Source organism: Scyliorhinus torazame, chromosome 15 (assembly GCF_047496885.1).
Source record: "Scyliorhinus torazame isolate Kashiwa2021f chromosome 15, sScyTor2.1, whole genome shotgun sequence".
NCBI lineage: Eukaryota > Metazoa > Chordata > Chondrichthyes > Carcharhiniformes > Scyliorhinidae > Scyliorhinus > Scyliorhinus torazame.
In genome coordinates this window covers 178,261,486-178,284,183 of record NC_092721.1, presented here as the reverse complement: position 1 = coordinate 178,284,183, position 22,698 = coordinate 178,261,486, and the positions used below count along the sequence as shown (strand labels likewise).

The 22,698-nt window shown below is 49.7% G+C and overlaps 1 protein-coding gene across 4 annotated transcripts in view; it reads right to left on the bottom strand.

Annotated features, from left to right (window-relative positions):
* The window catches only part of LOC140392027 (nucleoside hydrolase-like), a 47,976-nt gene that overhangs the window by 6,872 nt on the left and 18,406 nt on the right, over nt 1-22,698 (bottom strand). For all 4 annotated transcript variants that reach the window (XM_072477201.1, XM_072477202.1, XM_072477200.1 and 1 more), the window contains 2 exons: nt 21,495-21,606; nt 20,133-20,269 (listed from right to left, as the gene is read on the bottom strand). In XM_072477201.1, the coding sequence (XP_072333302.1) occupies nt 20,133-20,269; nt 21,495-21,606 (249 nt within the window). The remainder of the gene's footprint in view (nt 1-20,132; nt 20,270-21,494; nt 21,607-22,698) is intronic.

Genomic DNA, 22,698 nt, shown 5'->3' with positions numbered 1-22,698 from the left:
CATCATACTGGTTGTGCAAAAGCGGAGTTTAATGTGACGTACAATACCCCACTCCTGGTGGTGCCACCCTCCACCCCCCAAGGTGTTCTCCTCGGAGTCAGGAGAGGGGGCCGCCCAGGATGGGCCGGCGCCGTCGGCTGGAGGACCTGCAGGAGAATCGACATGAGGTCAGAGGGAGGGATGGATCAGTCAGTAAGGCAATCACTACTCATGTTTGTCAGGTCCTCCAGGTGGAGTCAAGTGGTTCCTCATCTCTGCGGCGTCTGCCAGCCTCCGCTGGCGAGGGCGGTGCCAGCGAAAATCAGCTGGCAAGCAGTTACTTGCAGCGAGAAGCCCGTGAGGCCTCGTTAAGTAGTTCAATTAATGTTGAATGGCGTTGCCGGTCTCACTGGTCCGAGTGCCAGGAAGCCCGCGGCAATTCTCACCCGCGACCACACTTAGAAATTCTCCCAGAGAATTGCACCCCAAGTGATGACGCCGGGCAGGATTTGCGTACTTCCATGCAGCAAAACTGGCGCTGCACCAGGACCATTTCAGCGACTGTGGAGGGGCGAGCATCGGTGCCACATGGAACACAATCAATTCTAATGAGAAACGGAGCAGGATTCGCCGGGTCCATGATTGACACTTGGGATGCTGACAAGGTACAGCCGCATATACACACTTCATTCCCCACACACATCAGCCCAACCAACAAGATGTCACTTGTTGAGCTACTGCAGCCACCTAAAATGGCTGATTCCCGATTAATTTGGCCAAAACCCGATATAAAATGGCTAACCGAAAAGGCTGATGGGAAAAGCAGCCAACAGGACACAAACAGACAGCTGCGGACAGAATAGCGTATTCGGCTCTGGGGAAGTTGGCCCAGATCGATACCTACGACTATTAGCAGCACATCAACACAGACATCTGCAGTTTAATCGGCTATCCCCGGGAACAATTGCAACATATTAGCAATTGAATGCCGGGCCAGACCTGTCGGCGCCTGCAGTGGCCAAAACAAAGACAGGTGAACGACCACCCCCCGATCGAGGAATCGCCCCATTATTGGAGCATATCGAACCCAGTGATTGGGAACAAGTCCAATCACTTGGGACTCAGGGTGAAGGGCCGCCCCGAGAGGCGGGAAGCCCATGGGCCCTATAAATTGAGGGGCCAAGTTCAGATCTCTCTCTCTCTCTCCTCTTCTCTTGCTCGCAACCTTCGCAAGAACATCGACCAGAAACTGTAAGTTTGACTCCAGCGATCGCTACCCTATAAAGACTCCTAGCCATCGACCTGTATCAGCCTTTTGAATCCCGCAGGCCAGATCCAATTCGATAAACCAATCGTTTCCCTGACCTGGTGGGCCATCCCCAAAAGTTAAGTATTGGCCAGTAGTGGTAGGTTTTGATATAGAAAGTAGGCTTATTGTGTAAGTATCTATTGCTGTACATAATAAATGACCGTTGATTTCAATCTTACTAAGCGGTGTGCTGACTTATTAATCATAACTCGAGCTTGAACCACGTGGCGGTATCAGAAAGATACCTGGCGACTCGTGAGCAAAGGTGACATAATCAGAGCTAATAAAACTAAGGCTAAAAAGAGCAACACTACACACCCATCCCGCTGATGTGTAGGCTGGGACGACACCCATACGACCTGGACAGTGGACAGTCAGCGGCGTGTGAAGCCCGTCCACCCCGACCCCACAGCCCACTTACTAGGCACCCCCACCCGCTACTCATCCCAGCCCTGGAAGAAGCCCCCCGGCCAGTGGCACAACAGTCAGCCAACTGTGGCGATGTTGGACACTTTCTGTACCCTGTCTCTCTACCTCAGCAGCCACGGCGCCTGTTTCATGATTTTTAAAACCAGAAGCAAATCTCGCCGTCGGGAATTTGCCCCATTGGAGGCGGAGCATCGTTGAGGCCCCGGAGAATACCGGGTCAGGCCCATTAATGATATGCCAACAATGTTTACTGTACGTGTGGAGTGGAACGCATTGACGCCGCTGCTGAGGCACCGGAGAATTGAGATTTCGCGTGAAACCAGCACCCGCCATAATTGTGGCGCCATGTTGTGCAGAGCTCGACAGCCACATGGCTCCACCGTGCGCATGCGTGGCCATGGACCCGGCAATTCTCCATCCATATCTGCAGGGAAAGCAGGCGGTTTTACGTGGCGCTGCGCTAGCCCCCCACCGGACGGGGCATCGGTGCGGGGGCAACGCCGACTTTGTGGTCGTAATACTAGACACATGCTCCGGACATAACCTCAAAACCGGAGAATCGCACCCAAAAAGTTTTAAATTAGATAAGTGCGTTTCAGCGGTCGAAAAGTCCACAGGTTCACCACCCCCTGAATGGAGATTCTCCTCATCTTAATTCTAAATGGCCTATCCTGTATCCTGAGGATGTGACCCCCTCGATTTAGACCCTGCAGCTAGAGGAAACTACGGGCGGAATTCTCCCCCCCCCCCCCCACGCCGGGTGGGAGAATCGCCGGGGCACCGCGCGAGTCCCGCCACGCCGCCCTGGCACCCGCACGTGATTCTCCCGCCCCCCCCCAAACCGGCGCGGCGAGAATCAAGGCTGGCCGCTCGGAGAATCGCCGCTCGCCCGTTACAAATGGGCCGAGCGGCCTGCCCAACACCACAGGTTCCCACCGCTGCCGTCCACACCTGGTCGCTACCAGAGGGAACATCGCAGGAATGCTGGGGGGGGGGGGGGGCGGCCTGTGGGGAGGGGGAGGGGGTTCCTGCACCGGGGGGGACTCAAAAGGGGCCTGGCCCGCGATCGGTGCCCACCGATCGGCGGGCCGGCCTCTCTGAAGGAGGATCTCCTTTCCTCAGCTGCCCCGCAAGATCCATCTGACATCTTCTTGCGGGGTGGCCGCGGGGAGGACGGCAACCTGCGCATGCGCGGATGACATCGTTTACGCGGCGCAGGCCGTGTCATTTTCGCGGAGCCGCTTTTACGCGGCGGCAAGGCCCGGTGCGCGTAGATGACGCGGCGCCGCTCCTAGCCCCCCGGGGACGGGAGGATAGGGGGCTGGGAGCGGCCTCCAACGCCGGAGTGAAACACTCCAGTTTTCACTCCAGCGCCGGGACTTAGTCTCCCGATCGGAGAATTGCGCCCCCAATTCCTTCATCCAGTCTGTGCAGCCCTGTCAGAATTTTGTATGTTTCAATGAGATGCCCTCTCATTCTTCTAAACTACAGTGAATTTAGGCCCAGCCGACCCAATCTCTCTTCTCATACCATCCCAGGCATCAGTCTAATGAACCATCGCTGCACTCCCTCTATGGCAAGTAGATCCTTTCTTAGGTAAGGTAAGGAGACCAAAACTGCTCACTATACTCCAGGTATAATCTCACCAGGGCCCTGTACAGCTGCAAAACGACATGCTTGTTCCTGTACTCATAAGTCCTCTTGCAATGAAAGCCGACATATAATTTGTCTTCTTACCTTCTTGCTGTACATGCATGCTTGTTTTCAATGTTTGATGTACTAGAATACCTAGGTCTCTTTGTATGTGAACATTTCCCAATTTATCACCATTTAAATAATACTCTGCCACTCTGTTTCTCCGACCAAATTGGATAACTTCACATTTATCCATGTTATACTGCATCTTCCACCTTTTGCCAACTCACTCAAACTTGTCTAAATTACCTTGAAGCCTCTTAACATCCTCCTCACCACTCACCTTCCCACCAGTATCATGTCATCTACAAACTTGGAAATATTGGGCACAATTTAACGGATATGAGCAGAGTTCTGTGTCAAGTGAATTTAGCCGCGTATTTCCCTAAGGGGCTGGTTTAGCACAGGGCTAAATCACTGGCTTTGAAAGCAGACCAAGTAGGGCCAGCAGCAATTCCCGAACAGGCGCCGGAATGTGGTGACTAGGGGCTTTTCACAGTAACTTCATTTGAAGCCTACTTGTGACAATAAGCGATTTTCATTTAATTTTCATTTCATTTCAGTGCTGGCAGTGCCGAGTATGACCCTGCTATCAAAGGAAGAGAGCGGGGGATCTCTATATCCCCCACTGCAGCTTCCGGATCATCCCCCCAATGCCTTAACTCACCTATAAAGCGGTCCTCGAACCCCCTACAACCCACCTCATAAGGGGGCAGGGCACTCCCGGGCTCGATCCCTGGCGTGGGCAAAATGCCACCTGGACACCTTGGCAGCACCAAGGTGCCCAGGTGGCACTGCCAGGCTGACATCAGGGGTTGCCAGGGTACCACCCTGCCCAGAGCCCGACCTAGGAACCCCGAACCCCTGGGAGACTCTACCAATATATAACCCCAATAATTTTACGCATTAACCTCCTCTGTGGGACTTTATCAAAAGCTTTCTGAAAAGCCAAATACACACATCCGTTCGTTCAGCTTTATCTATGCTACTAGCTACATCCTCAAAAAGTAGTTTTGTCAAGCATGATTTCCCTTTCATAAATCCATGTTGACTTTGTCTAATCCTGCTGATATATTTCTAAGTGTTTGTTATCCCATCCTTTACAATAGACTCCAGCATATTTCTTACTACTGATGTTAGGCTAACCGGTCTGTAATTCCCTGTTATATTGGAAGATGACAGTCATCATCATAGTGGCATCAAGGGTGGCACAATGGCCCAGTGGTCAGCACTGCTGCCTCACAGCTCCAGGTCCCGGGTTCAATTCCAACCTCATGTGATTGTCTGTTTGGAGTTTGCACTTTCTCCCCATGTCTGCGTGGGTTTCCTCCGGGTGCCCGGGTTTCCTCCCACAGTCCAAAGATGTGCAGGTTAGGTGGATTGGTCATGTTAAATTGCCCCTTAGTGTCCAAGTGGGTTACGGGTGGGGGGCGCGTGCGCTTAAGTAGGGTGCACTTTCCAAGGGCCAGTGCAGACTCGATGGGCCGAATGGCCTCCTTCTACACTGTAAATTTGGTGATTCTACGATCACATCCACTATTTCCATAGCCATCTCCATCAATATGCTGGGAAATAGATCATCAGGCTCTGGGCACTTATCATCTTTCCGTCTATTAAGTTATCCAACACTTTGGAAAGATTTTGAAGTGTAGTGGCAAGCGGGAACTGCCGCAAGCTTCCCGGCGCTTGGCCCAGCGAGGTCGGCAATGTTATTCAGCAATAATTGGTCCACTTAATGAGGCCCCACGGGCTTCTCGCCACAAATGAAGGCTCGCCAGCCATTTCACCGACACTGTGCTCGCCAGCCCCCTGCTAACAAGGTCGAGCAGCCCTTACTCAGCCAATCCCAGCAACAATGGCACCCTGGAGTCCAAGATTTGGGGAGGTGGTTCTCGTTTTTGGCCTCTCCCGCTATTCACCAGCATTGTTTTGCTCGAGCAAGAGCAACATGGCCGTAGAATCATAAGAACATAAGAACTAGGAGCAGGAGTAGGCCACCTGGTCCGTCGAGCCTGCTCCGCCATTCAATGAGATCATGGCTGATCTTTTGTGGACTCAGCTCCACTTTCCGGCCCGAACACCATAACCCTTAATCCCTTTATTCTTCAAAAAACTATCTATCTGTATCTTAAAAACATTTAATGAAGGAGCCTCAACTGCTTCACTGGGCAAGGAATTCCATAGATTCACAACCCTTTGGGTGAAGAAGTTCCCCCTAAACTCAGTCCTAATCCACTTCCCCTTATTTTGAGGCTATGCCTCCCAGTTCTGCTTTCACCCGCCAGTGGAAACAACCTGCCCGCATCTATCCTATCTATTCCCTTCATAATTTTATATGTTTCTATAAGATCCCCCCTCAACCTTCTAAATTCCAACGATTACAGTCCCAGTCTACGCAACCTCTCCACGTAATCCAACCCCTTCAGCTCTGGGACTAACCTAGTGAATCTCCTCTGCACACCCTCCAGCGCCAGTATGTAACTTTCTCAGGTAAGGAGACCAAAACTGAACACAATACTCCAGGTGTGGCCTCACTAACACCTTATACAATTGCAGCATAACCTCCCTAGTCTTAAACTCCATCCCTCTAGCAATGAAGGACAAAATTCCATTTGCCTTATTAATCACCTGTAAACCAACTTTTTGCGACTCATGCACAAGCACACCCAGGTCTCTCTGCACAGCAGCATGTTTTAATATTTTATCATTTAAATAAAAATCCCTTTTGCTGTTATTCCTACCAAAATGGATAACCTCACATTTGTCAACATTGTATTCCATCTGCCAGGCCCTAGCCCATTCACTTAACCTATCCAAACCCCTCTGCAGACTTCCAGTATCCTCTGCACTTTTTGCTTTACCACTCATCTTAGTGTCGTCTGCAAACCTGGACACATTGCACTTGGTCCCCAACTCCAAATCATCTATGTAAATTGTGAACAATTGTGGGCCCAACACTGATCCCTGAGGGACACCACTAGCTACTGACTGCCAATCAGAGAAACACCTATTAATCCCCACTCTTTGTTTTCTATTAATTAACCAATCCTTTATCCATGCTACTACTTTATTCTTAATGCCATGCATCTTTATCTGATGCAACAACCTCTTGTGTGGCACCTTGTCAAAGGCTTTCTGGAAATCCAGATATACCACATCCACTGGCTCCCTGTTATCTACCACTCTGGTAATGTCCTCAAAACATTCAACTAAATTAGTTAGACACGACCTGCCCTTTATGAACCCATGCTGTGTCTGCCCAATGGGACAATTTCCATCCAGATGCCTCGCTATTTCTTCCTTGATGATAGATTCCAGCATCTTCCCTACTACTGAAGTTAAACTCACTGGCCTATAATTACCCACTTTCTGCTTACCTCCTTTTTTAAACAGTGGTGTCACGTTTGCTAATTTCCAATCCGCTGGGACCACCCCAGAGTCCAGTGAATTTTGATAAATTATCACTAGGGCATTTGCAATTTCCCTAGCCATCTCTTTTAGCACTCTGGGATGCATTCCATCAGGGCCAGGAGACTTGTCTACCCATTAGCCCCTCCTGAGTGATGACAATCATCTCAAGGCCCTCACCTGTCATAGCCTCATTTCTATCAGTCACTGGCATGTTATTTGTGTCTTCCACTGTGAAGAACCGACCCAAAAAACCTGTTCAGTTCCTCAGCCATTTCCTCATCTCCCATTATTAAATCTCCCTTCTCATCTCTAAATGACCAATATTTACCTTAGCCACTCTTTTTTGTTTTATATATTTGTAGAAACTTTTACTATCTGTTTTTATATTCTGAGCAAGTGTACTCTCATAATCTATCTTACTCTTCTTTATAGCTTTTTTAGTAGCTTTCTGTTGTCCCCTAAAGATTTCCCAGTCCTCTAGTCTCCCACTAATCTTTGCCACTTTGTATGCTTTTTCCTTCAATTTGATACTCTCCCTCATTTCCTTAGATATCCATGGTCGATTTTCCCTCTTTCTACCGTCCTTCCTTTTTGTTGGTATAAAACTTTGCTGAGCACTGTGAAAAATCAGTGGAAGGTTCTTCACTGTTCCTCAACTGTTTCACCATAAAGTCTTTGCTCCCAGTCTACCTTAGCTAGCTCTTCTCTCATCCCATTGTAATCTCCTTTGTTTAAGCACAAAACACTAGTGTTTGATTTTACCTTCTCACCCTCCATCTGTATTTTAAATTCCACCATATTATGATCGCTCCTTCCGAGAGGATCCCTAGCTATGAGATCATTAATCAATCCTGTCACATTACACAGGACCAGATCTAGGACCGCTTGTTCCCTCGTAGGTTCCATTACATACTGTTCCAGGAAACTATCGCGGATACATTCTATAAACCCCCCCTCAAGGCTGCCTTGACCGACCTGGTTAAACCAATCGACATGTAGATTAAAATCCCCCATGATAACTGCTGTACCATTTATACATGCATCAGTTATTTCTTTGTTTATTGCCTGCCCCACCATAATGTTACTATTTGGTGGCCTATAGACTACTCCTATCAGTGACTTTTTCGCCTTACTATTCCTGATTTCCACCCAAATGGATTCAACCTTATCCTCCATAGCACCAATGTCATCCCTTACAATTGCCCGGACGTCATCCTTAAATAACAGAGCTACACCACCTCCCTTACCATCCACTCTGTCCTTCCGAATAGTTTGATACCCTCGGATATCGTGCCCTATTTCTCGAGTAACACAATTGTCCTTCAATTCCCCCTTCTCACTAGACCCTGAGATGTTATTTGTGTCTTTCTCCATGAAGACCGAACTAAAGTAGTTGTTTAATTGCTGTTGTTTCCTTGTTGTCTTTTCTAAATTCTCCTGTTCTGGACTGTAAGGGACCTGCATTTGCCTTCACTAAACCTTTTCTTTTAATATACTTACAGAAGCATTTATAGTCCACTTCCATGTTACTTCCAAGTTTCCTCTCATGCTCTCTTTTTCTCCTTTTAATCAATCTCTTTGGCCTTCTTTGCGGAATACTGAACACCTCCCAATCCTCAAGCTTGTTATTTTTCTAATCATTTTATTGGACTCATCTTTGGATCTAATACTATCCTTAATTTATTTTGTAAGCATTGGGTGGGTGGCACAGTGGTTAGCACTACTGCTTCACAGCGCCAGGGTCCTGTCATAATATCCACGCATGTATATAATTAAGTGCAGACAGGCAGTGATTGACACACAGGATGACCAGTAAGCACACAGCACAGTGCAGCCAATCACCAGACAGGACACCATCACTATAAAGCCAGAGGGCACTAGGTTTCCCGCTCTCTCGGGACCCAGCCACTGAGACAGTCAGAGTCCACGAGCTAGCCATTACAAACACCTTGCGGTAGCTAGTAAGTCTTGGTCAGGTTAGTACTAGGTCTTCAGTCAGTTCAGTATAGTGTCAACCCACAGCTGAGTATGTATAATAGTTTGATTGTTCAATAAAACCGTGTTGGATCTTCAACGGTGTTAGAGGTCTGTTTCTCGCATCACTGCATCAAGTGCAGTCCCTACCGAACCAACCTGCCTAACACATCATGGTACTACGGAGTGATACTGACAATTGACGGACTTACCTCGAGTGGATCAGCCTTGACCTGCAAGCAGCCATCCGGTGACATGGAAAACATCCAGCCTCCTCCGCAGCTCCACATCTCCGGCAACCTCGGCGCCAATTGGAAAATCTTCAAGCAAAAGTTCCTCTGGTACATCGAGGCCTCCGACCTCGAAGCCGCATCGGACGCCAGGAAGATCGTGCTCTTTCTCTTCACAGCGGGGGACCACGCCATCCACATCTACAACTCGCTTACGTTCACTGAAGGCGAAGACAAGTCAAAATTCAAAACAGTCCTGCTGAAGTTCGACAGCCACTGTGGCATTGAGGTGAACGAGAGCTTTAAACGGTACGTTTTCCAGCAAAGGCTTCAGGGTAAGGATGAACCTTTTCAATCCTTTTTGACCCATCTCCGCATCCTAGCGCAGTCATGTAATTATGACTCGACAGCCGATTCCATGATCCGGGACCAGATTGTTTTCGGGGTCCACTCCGACTCCCTTCGGCAGCAGCTCCTGGAAGTCAAACAGCTAACCCTCCCTGTCGCTATCGAGACGTGCGTTGTCCATGAGCATGCTAAGAATCGCTACTCCCACATCAGGGCGGCAGAGACTGCGAAGCTGGCCTCCCACGAGGCGGAACGGTGGCAGGCCATTGCATAGATGCAGGGCCTGAGCATCGAAGAGAGTGGCCGTTTCGCGCGTTTTTCCCGGGTCCCTGCGCATGCGCGCCACGACCGAGTGGATGACGAGACCGACAAACCAACTGCGCAGGTGCGTACATCGAGCGACCGCATCGGGCATGCGCAATGGCGCACGGAACGTGCTGAAGTCAGCGTCATGATGTGTCCGAATTGTGGCTCCGCCCACTTAAAGCGGCAATGTCCGGCAAAAGGACGCTGGTGTCTACAGTGTAGCAAGCTTGGCCACTACGCAGCCCTTTGCAGATCTGCTCCACCGCTCAGCAGCCAGCGATCCCAGATGCGGCGCAGAAGTGTCCATTCTATACAACACGGAATGCCAGAATTCGATCCCGACAGCCCAACGGACCCTGAGGCTGAGTGCCTGAAGTCCTCATACTGGGTGGGCATCATAACGACGCTACCTACCACCAGCACGGCGAAGCGTCTCTCGATCCTCAGTGTGGATCCCGATGACGAGTGGTGTGCTGTTCTTACCGTGAACAAGGCTCGCATCCGGTTCAAAGTGACACCGGCGCATTGGCAAACCGCATCTCGAAGTCCGACCTCGACACCATCCACGCCAGACCAACCATTCTTCCACCGGCGTGCCAGCTCCTTGACTACAATGGCAATGCCATAGCTGCCAGTGGCTCATGTCAACTAGGGGTATCCAACAAGGCCATCAAAGCGACACTGCGTTTTGAAATTGTCGGGCTTGACAGAGTGTCCCTGCTCGGTGCTCGAGCCTGCAAGCTCCTAAACCTTGTTCAGCGCGTCCACACCATGTCATCATCACCGGCGACGGCCTCGCCCGATGAAAACCTGCAGGCCAACATAGATGACATCATCACACAGTACCACAGAGTGTTCGATGGTATGGGAACGCTCCCGTACCGATATAAAATCCTGCTCCGGCCAAACACCACCCCTGTGATTCATGCACCTCGCCGGGTGCCGGCACCCCTCAAGGATCGTCTCAAGCAGCAATTACAGGACCTCCAAGACCAAGGCATCATATCAAAGGTCACAGAGCCCACAGACTGGGTCAGCTCCATGGGCTGTGTCAAGAAGCCGTCAGGGGAGCTTCGCATTTGCATTGACCCGAAGGATCTAAACCGCAACATCATGCGGGAGCATTACCCGATACCAAAACGTGAAGAGCACACCAGTGAGATGGCTCATGCCAAATTCTTTACTAAGCTCGACGCCTCCAAGGGTTTTTGGCAAATACAGCTGGGTGCGTCCAGTCGCAAATTGTGCACGTTTGGTCGTTACTGCTACAACCGGATACCTTTTGGCATCATATCTGCCTCCAAATTATTCCACCCGTGCGGCCAGACGCCAGCAAGGTCTCAGTGATCAACGCCATGAAGACCCCGGAGGGCAAAAAGGCGGTTCTCCGCTTTCTCGGAATGGCCAACTTCCTCGGGAAATTCATTCCCAATATGGCACCCCACATCACGGCCCTCCGCCGCCTTGTCAAGAAGTCGACGGAATTCCAGTGGCTGCCCAAGCATGAAGAGGAATGGCGTGAGCTGTAAGCATAACTCACAACAGCCCCGGTTTTAACATTCCTCGACCCAACCAAGGAAACCAAGATATCGACTGATGCAAGCCAGGACGGCATTGGGGCGGTGCTCCTTCAGCGGGATGACTCCACGTCCTGGGCTCCAGTGGCGTATGCCTCCAGGGCCATGACGCCCACTGAACAACGGTACGCTCAGATTGAGAAGGAGTGTCCGGGCCTCCTAACAGGGATAGTCAAGTTCCACGACTATGTTTATGGCCTGCCGAGATTCACGGTTGAAATGACCACAGGCGTCTCGTCCATATTATCCAGAAGGATTTAAACGACATGACATCGCGCTTACAGCGTATCCTTCTAAAGCTACGCCGCTACGACTTCGAACTGGTCTACACGCCAGGTAAAGAGCTGATCGTTGCAGATGCCCTGTCCAGGTCCATTACCACACCACATGAGAAAAGTGACTTCATCTGCCACATAGAAGCCCAAGTGCAGATGTGTGCCTCAAACCTTCCGGCCTCCGACGAACGGGTGGTCCAAATTCGTGAAGAGACAGCCAACGATCCTCTGCTGCAGCGCGTGATGCAGCACCTCAGCAATGGCTGGCAGAAGGGACAATGTCCCCAGTTCTATAACGTAAAAGACGGTGGTGGAGGGAATCCTTCTGAAACTCGACAGGATCGTAATTCCTCAGAGCATGCAGGCTATGGTGCTGGGTCAACTCCATGAGGGTCACCTTGGGGTCTGGAAATGCCGACGCAGAGCTCGGGAGGCAGTTTACTGGCCGGGCATTAACCAGGATATTGCCGATACCGTCCTTAATTGCCCTACCTGTCAGAAATTTCAGCCAGCTTAACCCAAAGAAACATTGCCGCAGCACGAGATTGTGACCTCTCCGTGGTCCAAAGTCGGTGCAGACCTTCTCCACGCCAAGGGGCGTGACTATGTACTCCTGAAGTAGTGAAATTGTCCGACCTCACGTCGAAGGCGGTAATCAAAATCTGCAAAGAAACGTTCGCCGGGCATGGGATACCGCTCACGGTCATGAGCGACAACGGCCCTTGCTTTTACAGCCAGGAATGGTCTGATTTTGCGCAGTCCTGCAACTTTCGTCATGTAACCTCCAGTCCCCACTACCCACAGTCAAACGGGAAGGCCGAAAAGGGGGTCCACATCGTAAAGCGCTTGCTGTGCAAAGCTGCAGTCTCAGGCTCCGATTTCAACCTGGCAATGTTACCATACAGGGCGACCCCACAGTCCACGGGATTGTCTCCAGCGCAGATGCTCATGAATCGTACTCTGCGGACCACAGTTCCAGCCATCCATGTTCCCGACCTTGACCACCTCACGGTCCTACAGAAAATGCATCAGTCCCGGGCCCAACAGAAAGCCACGTACGATGCTCATGCCGCGGATTTACCTGAGCTGGCTCCATGTTCGCGTCCAGTTGCCTGAGGGCGGCTGGTCAGCCACAGCTGCTGTGCTCAAACAAGTGGCCCCACGATCGTTCCTTGTCCGCATGGCTGATGGCTCCCTGCTACGGCGCAACAGACGGGCACTACGAAGAGTTCCACGCCCGCTACCTGACCGGCGTGCCCCGCCGCCTACGATGCCTCGTCCGAACATACCCTACCACCGATCTACCAGCAATCCTGCCGGTCCACGCGCCCACTGCGATGCCAGCCATCCCGCCTATCCAGGTTCAGGCGGCTCCTGATCCACCTCTGCGGCGATCAACAAGAATTCGTTGCCCACCACAAAGACTAAACCTATAGACTGAGTTTTTTGTACATTTCTTGTGACTTCATCATTTTGACCTCTGTAAATATCGTTTTGTTTGCCATGTATCTGCACTATCGCCACCTTCCTATGTATATACGTTCATTGAGACACATTTCTGTATATAGTCAGGCACATACATATATATAGACATATATGCGCATGCACACCTTAGTATTTATCTAAAAAAAGGGGGGGAGATGTCATAATATCCACTCATGTATATAATGAGATGCAGACAGGCAGTGATTGACACACAGGATGACCAGTAAGCACACAGCACAGTGCAGCCAATCACCAGACAGGACACCACCACTATAAAGCCAGAGGGCACCAGGTTTCCTGCTCTCTCAGGACCCAGCCACTGAGACAGTCAGAGTCCACAAGCTGGCCATTACAAACACCATGCGGGAGCTAGTAAGCCTGGTCAGGCTAGTACTAGGTCTTCAGTCAGTTCAGTATAGTGTCAACCCACAGCTGAGTATGTATAATAGTTTGATTGTTCAATAAAACCGTGTTGGATCTTCAACGGTGTTAGAGGTCTGTTTCTCGCATCACTGCATCAAGTGCAGTCCCTACCGAACCAACCTGCCTAACACATCAGGTCCTCGGTTTGATTCCCACTTGGGTCACTGTCTGTGCGGAGTTTGCATGTTCTCCCCGTGTCTGCGTGGATTTCCTCCGGGTCCTCCGGTTTCCTCCCACAAGTCCCAAAAGACATGCTTGTTAGGTGAATTGGACATTCTGAATTGTCCCTCAGTGCACAGGTGCCGTAGTGTGGCAACTAGGGGATTTTCACAGTAACTTCATTGCAGTGTTAATGTAAGCCTACTTGTGGCAATAATAAAGATTATTATTTTCTTGTTCTGTTTTTGCACCAGAAAGGAATGTATAACTGTTGCAATGCATACAATTGTTCCTTAAATATTTGCCATTGCCCATCCATCACCAAGCCTTTCAATGAAGTTCCCCAATCTATCTTAGTCAACTCACGCCTCATACCTCCATATTTTCTTTTGCTTCGGTTTTGGACCCCAGTTTCAGGCTGGACTTATTCCTTTTCCATCCTAATGAAGAATTCTATCATGTAATGGTCATTGTTCCCTAAAACACCCCACACAACAAGATTTATTAACCCTTTCTGATCGCATAATACAAATCTAGGATAGTATGTTCCCTAGTTGGTTCCTCAACATACTGCTCTCAAAAACAATCTCGTACACACTCCAGGAATTCATTTGCCATAGTATTGTTGCTAATTTTATTTGCCCAAACTATATGTAGATTAAAGTCACCCATGATTACTGTAGCACCCTTGTTACATGCATCACAAATGTTATATTTAATGTCATTCCCTTCTTTGCCACTACTGTTTCGAGGCTTATAAACAATTCCCACTAATATTTTCTGCCCCTTCTTGCTTCTGAGCTCCACTCAGGCAGATTCAACATCTAGATTTTCTGAGCCAACACCCTCTCACACTATTGCACTGATTTCATCATTAACAACAACACTTCACCTCCTTTTCCTTTCTGTCTGTCCTTACTAGATATCGTGTATCCTTAGATATTCAGTTCCCAGCTTTGGTCACCCTGCAGCTGTCTCTGTAGTCACAATTATATCGTACCCATGTCTGCCAATTTGTGCTGTTAATTCATCTACCTTATTGTGAATGCTCCATGCATTCAGATGGTGCCTTTAGAATCATAGAATCACTACAGTGGAGAAGGAGGCCGTTCGGCCCATCGGGTCTGCACCGACCCTCTGAAAGGGTACCCTACCTAGGGTCAGACCCCCACCATATCCCCCTTAACACAATAACCCAGCTTAACCTAAAGTCTAACCTTTTGGACACTAAGGGTCAATTGATCATAACCAATCCACCTAACCTGCGCATCTCTGGACTGTGGGAGGAAACTGGAGCATCCGGAGGAAACCCACGCAGAGTCACGGGGAGAAAGGGCAAACTCCACACAGACAGTCACCCGAGGTTGGAATTGAACCCGGGCCACTGGCACTGTGAGGCAGCAGTGCTAACCACTGTGCCACAAGACTAATTTTTTAACACTTTTACGCATGATATTTTGTACTACGGCCATATTTTCTACTAGGCTTGGTTTCCTCTGACATCCACTTTTGCTTTCTACTTTTCTGTCTTTCATTTCTATCTTTCTTTCCCTTTCTTGAGTGTTCCCGCTCAAGTTCCCATCCCCCTGTCACATGAGTTTACATCTCAGGTAGGGGCTTTTCACAGTAACTTCATTTGAAGCCTACTTGTGACAATAAGCAATTTTCATTTCTTTTTCAAGTGCTCTTTTATTCATGGTAGCACAGTGGTTAGCATTGCTGCTTCACAGCACCAGTGACCCAGGTTCGATTCCCGGCTGGGTCACTGTGCGGAGTCTGCACGTTCCGCTCGTGACTGCGTGGGTTTCCTCCGGGTGCTCCGGTTTCCTCCCACAAGTCCCGAAAGACGTGTTTGTTAGGCGAATTGGACTTTCTGAATTCACCTCGGTTTGCCCGAACAGGCGCCGGAGTGTGGCAACCAGGGGGGTTTCACAGTCCTTCATTGCAGTGTTAGAGATAGTCAACACGGTTTTGTGAAGGGTAGGTCATGCCTCAGAAACCTTATAGAGTTCTTTGAGAAGGTGACCAAACAGGTGGATGAGGGTAAAGCAGTTGATGTGGTGTATATGGATTTCAGTAAAGCGTTTGATAAGGTTCCCCATGGTAGGCTACTGCGGAAAATACGGAGGTGTGGGATTCAGGGTGATTTAGCAGTTTGGATCAGAAATTGGCTAGCTGGAAGAAGACAAAGGGTGGTAGTAGATGGGAAGTGTTCAGACTGGAGTCCAGTTACTAGTGGTGTACCACAAGGATCTGTTTTGGGGCCACTGCTGTTTGTCATTTTTATAAATGACCTGGAGGAGGGCGTAGAAGGATGGGTGAGTATATTTGCAAATGACACTAAAGTCGGTGGAGTTGTGGACAGTGCGGAAGGATGTTACAAATTACAGAGGGACATAGATAAGCTGCAGTGCTGGGCTGAGAGGTGGCAAATGGAATTTAATGCAGAAAAGTGTGAGGTGATTCATTTTGGAAGGAATAACAGGAAGACTGAGTACTGGGCTAATGGTAAGATTCTTGGCAGTGTGGATGAGCAGAGAGATCTCGGTGTCCATGTACATAGATCCCTGAAAGTTGCCACCCAGGTTGAGAGGGTTGTTAAGAAGGTGTACAGTGTGTTAGCTTTTATTGGTAGAGGGATTAAGTTTAGGAGTGAGAGCCTTTTTCCTCGGATGGTGATGTCTAGCATGAGGGGACATAGCTTTAAATTGAGGGGAGATAGATATAAGACAGATGTCAGAGGTAGGTTCTTTACTCAGAGAGTAGTAAGGGCGTGGAATGCCCTGCCTGCAACAGTAGTGGACTTGCCAACACTAAGGACATTCAAATGGTCATTGGATAGACATATGGACAATAAGGGAATAGTGTAGATGGGCTTTAGAGTGGTTTCACAGGTCGGCGCAACATCGAGGGCCGAAGGGCCTGTACTGCGCTGTAATGTTCTATGTTCTATGTTCTAGTGTAAGCCTACTTGTGACAATAATAAAGATTATTATTCTGAACAGAAATTGCTGTGCTTATTCACTAGTATATTAACGTACACTGAATGAAAGAGTAAACATAAACATAAATATATAACATCTCTTTAATGCTCCTTTTGTGTGCTTCAGCTCATCTAATCCTCTTTTAGTAGTGGCGATTTACAGTTTGCATTGGTCATGGACTGCAGTTTAAATTAAGCTAATTGTATTTTGTTGGATGCAGGGTGGAATTTTCCCAAAATTGCAGAGTGCTGGATCAGGTGAGAGAATCTGTGTGAAGCACGCTGGCTTCACAGATCCTTTTCTCGCCTGTGCAATTTTGGGAAATCACAAAGCCAGCTGGGGGTGGCGGGACCCAAACATGTTGGCAAAGCCGGAATTCTGAGGGACTCCTCAATCTCAAGTTACAATAAAGGCCCCCTTCGGAGTTCGGGACCCCCCCCCCCCCCCCCACAGAGTGCGGGACCCCCGGCTGACAAGGGGAACACCGCTCCCCTCCCCCCCGCCCCCCACTCCCACATGCAGAAGGACAACAGCCCCAGTAGTGATTTACGCCAGTGTGACATCATGCCCCAGTTGGAGGATCCAGCATGGGAAGACATTACGGCAGAAAGCCATACAAGAATCGTGGGGCTGTTCTCTTTGGTTCCATGACTGTGAGTCGAATACATTATTAAAATTGACGGAAATCGATCATGTCCCCGGTGGAGGTGGCAAAGATCTCAAATCTCACCAGTGCAAATCCCACTATGGACCTCCCTCGCAAGATTTAGACCGCGATTAAACCAAAGTGTGGTAGCATGCGGGTACTACCACGAGCTTCCCAACGCTCGGACTGGCGAGGTCGTCACCGCTATTGCTCCACTTAACGAGGCCCCACGGGCTTCACGCCGCAACTATTGGTCCCGCCGGCTGATTCGCCGGGACCACACTCACCAGTCTCCTGCTAACAAGGGAGAGCAGAGCGAAACCGCTCTACACTGCCAACCCCACTCGGCTCACAGTCATGGCACCGAGGAGACCAGCTCCACGATTCGGGGATGCCAACCTGGGCAGAGTTTTAGGCGCGGTAGAGGCCCTGTTCCTACGAGGGCTTTGGAGAGTCAACTCAGGGAGTGTGACCCTGCGCCATAAGAAGATCAATAACCTTTACCGGGCCGCACGGGTGGACTGGTGCCAGAATCCCAAATCACCCACCCCGAGAATGTGGCTGATACCACCCCCGTCCAGCACCGTTCTGTGCCCTACCCATGCCCAGTAGTGTCACCATACCGCCCCCCCCACCCCGTTCTCCCCACTCCCATTTCCCCACCCTCTCCCCCCTTGCATACGGCCCATCTCCAGCAACCCCCCCCTCCCGACGATGAACAATGCGTGCGGCTAATGATGCCCCTCTGTGTCCCCATGAGAGACGTTGGCACACAACAGATGGGAGAGGGCCCAGACGGGTGGCGGCGCACAGCACATCAGAGTTCTCACCCCCACGAGGAACGGGCCCTGGAGGTTGCGTGGGTGGCAGAGGACAATATGTCCCTGATGTTGAGGTTCACGTATAGCACAGAGGCGAGGATCGACCCAGAGGACCTGTCACACGTGAGTTGTTAATGCCTTACAGAATGACCCATGCCTCCCACTGACCACATGTCCGTTCTCTGCCAGGGCACTATAGGCACTGACCGGGAGGAGGGGGCCGCGTGCCAACCCAGAGCCACCGTACAGAATGGCGAACGGGTCCACCAGCTTCCCACGGGACCCACCCCCTGACAACAGCGAGTCTCGGAGTTAGCACCCGGAACAGGGCAGCCGGCAAATGACCCAGGTCCTCTGGCCCCAGTGAACTCCCGCCAGAGGCACAGGGGTAGAGCAGGTCGAGGATCACCAACAGGGCACCTGGGTGGGAGAAGGGGGCAGTTGGGAACATGTTTTGACCTTGATTAATGTGACGCTTTCGGCACTTTCTTCTGCAATGCAGGCCAAGCACCGATCCCATGCCCCAGCTCCCCAGACAAGGAGGTCCTAGATTCCTACCGTTTGTGCTCCATTCACTGGGTGATCCCACCCTCCTTGGGCTCATCCACCAGCCCCACCTGGTTCGGTGACTCCTCATTCTTCTTAGAGGTGGCTACATGTTCCTCCTCCCCCACCACATCACCCTGCTGCTGTGCCAGGTTGTGGAGAACACAGCAGACCACCACAAAGAGAGCAACCCTCTGGGAAGTGTACTGAAATGCACCACTGGTGTGGTCAAGGCATCGGAACCGCATCGAGAGGTTCGATGCACCGCCCAACGGCAGCCCGGGTGACCACATGGACCTCGTTGTATCGGGTCTCTGCATCGGTCACTGGCCTCTGCACTAATGTCACTAGCCAGGTCCTCAGAGGATACCACTTATCCCCCAAAAACCAACCGGCCATTCTGGGGTGGTTCTCGAAGAGGCCCAGGCTGTCCGACTGACCCAGGATGTAGCTGTCGTGCATACTCCCTGGGAAGTGCACACTCTCTTTGTGCACACAAACTGGACGTTCAGGGAGTGGGACCCCTTCTAGTTGATGTAGGGCTCTCCCAGATTGCTCGGTGAGCACAAGGCGATGTACATGTCATCTATTAGCCCCTGGACATGGAGCACCCATCGATGGGAGAAAATCCGGCTGCCCGGGCATTTTGTTTGGCCTGGTCCATGTCAAAGTTTATATAGTTTGCTGCCCGGCAAACAGGACACCCGTGACTTCATGGGTGCACTTGTGGGCTATAGCTTGTGTGATACCACACAAAGTCCCCGCTCAAGCCCTGGAATGATCCTGAGGGGTAGAGGTTCAGGGCTGCGGTGACCTGCAAAGCCAATGGGAGCAGGTATCCACCTCCTGCACGTGGTCCCAAGTCCACAAGAATTGATAACTGATATGCTGCATGGATTACAAGCCAATTTTTAAGATCTCTTAGTCGTATGATTGATTTTATTCAATGTGAAATTTATAGGGCGCGATTCTCACAAAAAGGCATCAAGTCCCATAGCGAGCGTGTTTAGCCGTATGTCCCCCGGCGCTCGCGGTGCTGAGAAACACATGGCTATTCAACGCGGCTCACATTGTACAAGGGGCCTGAACAGGGAACGCGCGGCCGAGGCTGCACATAGCCCTGTTTCTGTTTTGTACAGTGGGGAACTCTGCTCCCCAGAACTCCCCATTGTAGTGAGAAATTGGGATGCCATTTTTAAATGGCATCCCGATTTCCAAGGCCCGTCAAAACAATCCCTAGCCTCCCCCAGCCCGAACGCACTATGGAAGGATTCCCGGCCCCCCAAATACCCGCACTGGGCACCCCGGCCCGATCATGCACAAAAAATGCCAGCCTTGCACCTTGTCAGTGCCAACCTGGGGATGCAGCTGGGGGCCTCCTCACAAGTGAGGGGCAGAGTAATAAATGGCTGACAGGCAGCCCACATTGACAGGGATGCATTCTCTGCCAACTCTTCAGGTGGCAGGCAAGAAACCCCTGCCACCCGTAACATTCTATCCCTTGAGATTGCTAGTGTGCAGTTTGAACAACCTACCCATGGTAATCGATGGCGGAGACTGTATTCCAGGGTGGCAATGTAAGTGGGGCATGTAAAGTGGCTGAGAACAATGGAAGCTGCTTCTGGATCTGTGACAAAGTTGAACTCACTGCAGACCCTTACATTCCCTCTGGCTGAAAAAGAAACAGACAGGGTAAGTTCTGAGGGCAGAAAATTGATAGAAAGCAGCACTGATTAGCCATCTTGTTCAGGACCCACCCCACCGAACATGATCACGCTCCAGGCAGGCAGGGCGGAGGATAGTCTTTCACATGGAGTTCAATTGAGGCCCTTAAGTCACCACTGAAGAGCCATTTAAGGACCTATTCCTGCTATTGCTAGAACCAACAGCTGGTGTGGAACTTGCCATGTGAGACAACTGTCCAGCAAACCCTGTTGAGTTTGCCTGCGGTGTACTGGAGAGAGAGGTGGCCTCATACTCAGAACTGATTGTGGACCTGACATCAGGAAGAGGAACTTTTCTGGGAAGCTCTGGAGCAGAGAAGACTGAGGGGTGACCTGATTGAGGTGTACAAGATTATTAGAGGCATGGACAGGGTAGATAGGGAGCAGCTGTTCCCCTTAGTTGAAGGGTCGATTATGAGGGGACACAAGTTCAAAGTGAGGGGTGGGAGGTTTAGGGGGGGATTTGAGGAAAAACATTTTTACCGAGAGAGAGTGGTGACAGTCTGGAATGCACTGCCTGGGATGGTGGTGGAGGTGGGATGCATCACATCCTTAAAAAGTACCTGGATGAGTACTTGGCACGTCATAACATTCAAGGATATGGGCCAAGTGGGATTAGGTGGGCCTTTCATGCGTTGGTGCAGACTCAATAGGCCGAAGAGCCCCTCTTCTGCACTGTAGTATTCTGTGATTCTATGGTCCTCTTTACTGATCACCTGACCCATCTTGCTGGCACCCACTTTCCTGTTACCCCATCCTGCTTACACTTACCCCTCTCCAGGGATCCATCGTTGATCCCTCGCAATGGCCTAGGTGCAGAGCTAGCAGCACCCACAAACCCAGTGGCATTGCCAGTACTGGAGAGCTGCTGGCCTCTGATTGGTCAGTAACTCTTGGGATGTGGAGATTTCTGTCTTGCACTGGGCGTAATTTAGCAGGAAGTCCAATGCTGCCCAGATAAGTGCGTGATTTCCATCAGGCCTCCCAACACTGAGCAAAACTGAACACCCCACTGGTGTTCCTGCCAGTGGTTGGGTGCCCTGTTATTCCACCTATGAATTCTGTTTCTGTTTCCACAGATGCTGCCAGACGTGTTAGGTATTGGTAGCATTTTCAGGTTTTACTTCAAATTTCCAGCAACTGAAATATTTTGAATTGGTAAAACAGGCACACCTTCCATGTTTCCTCCCATGATATACAAACTTTTTAGCTTTGTAGGAAATGTGGGGTCCATTTTAGCAGCTAGAGCCACATTGGTCAGGGGTCCAACAGCAACAAGACAGACCTACAAGATGATGGAAAGTATGTTAGCTTGGTAATGGTGAGACACTCTGCTGTTTGTACATTGCAACAGTGTAAAGAATTATTTTTACATTAGGAGTAAAACCGCCCCAATGTTTGGGAAAGTTTTCAAGCTAGTGCATTAAGTGTTAGATTTACAAAGTTTCAATGAGTATTTCTCATTGTCAAAGCTTTTGGTCTTGCACGCATCAGGACAATTCAAACTGTAAAGGGAACAACAATTTATACTGCATGAGAAGAGAGCCCTGTTAGGTGGGCAAGTTGCCTCTGATTCGTAGAGACATTGCCATGGAGAATGCACCAGTTCTCTCATAACTGACTTTAATAAGCATTTAACTCCATTCAAACTACTTAAGAACTGTTAATAAAATGGTTTTGTTATTGGAGACAATTCTAATCTCTATGCAATAGCCTTCTTATCTATTTTACAAACATTTGTCTTCATTGAGCAAATTTTGATGTGCTTGTGATTAAACTAAATGAATGGGCAAGAATTTCCTCTAACTTAACAATGGCTTCAGTGCATCTTTTTGTACAAGAAACTAGCATGTAACTGAATTATGCTGATTTTACCCCAAAATATCATTCCGTGCAACTTTCCTTGATCTTTTGCACCTCTTCCAAGATAACTTTGCTGAAACCCTTGTTCTCCCTTTTGTTTTTTACATAGCCCTGCTCCAATGTAAAAGATTAGCTCACTCAAGTTTCCTGTGTCCATGCCCAAAAATTAATTATCAATGTTCATCAAGTTTTGCTTTCCCACATCTCACATCTATAGCTGGCACCTCAAGGCACTGGAAAAGTATTGTGAGTAATGCCTTTGCAAGAACCCCCAAATCTAAATAAAAGAAAGCCATCCTCTCCCAAACCAATTGCCCAGTTTCAAGGCACTAAGCACGAAAAACCAGTTCCCCTGGTCAAGGTATGAAATTTGAATGCCTAACACCAGACTCCCAAAGCAACTGCACTATTCAGAACTCAGACATGGCATCCCAAGAGGTCATTATAAACATTTCAGGGGTGTTCTTACAGCATTCCTGAATAGGTTAAACATCCCCACCAAATCAGGGGAGTA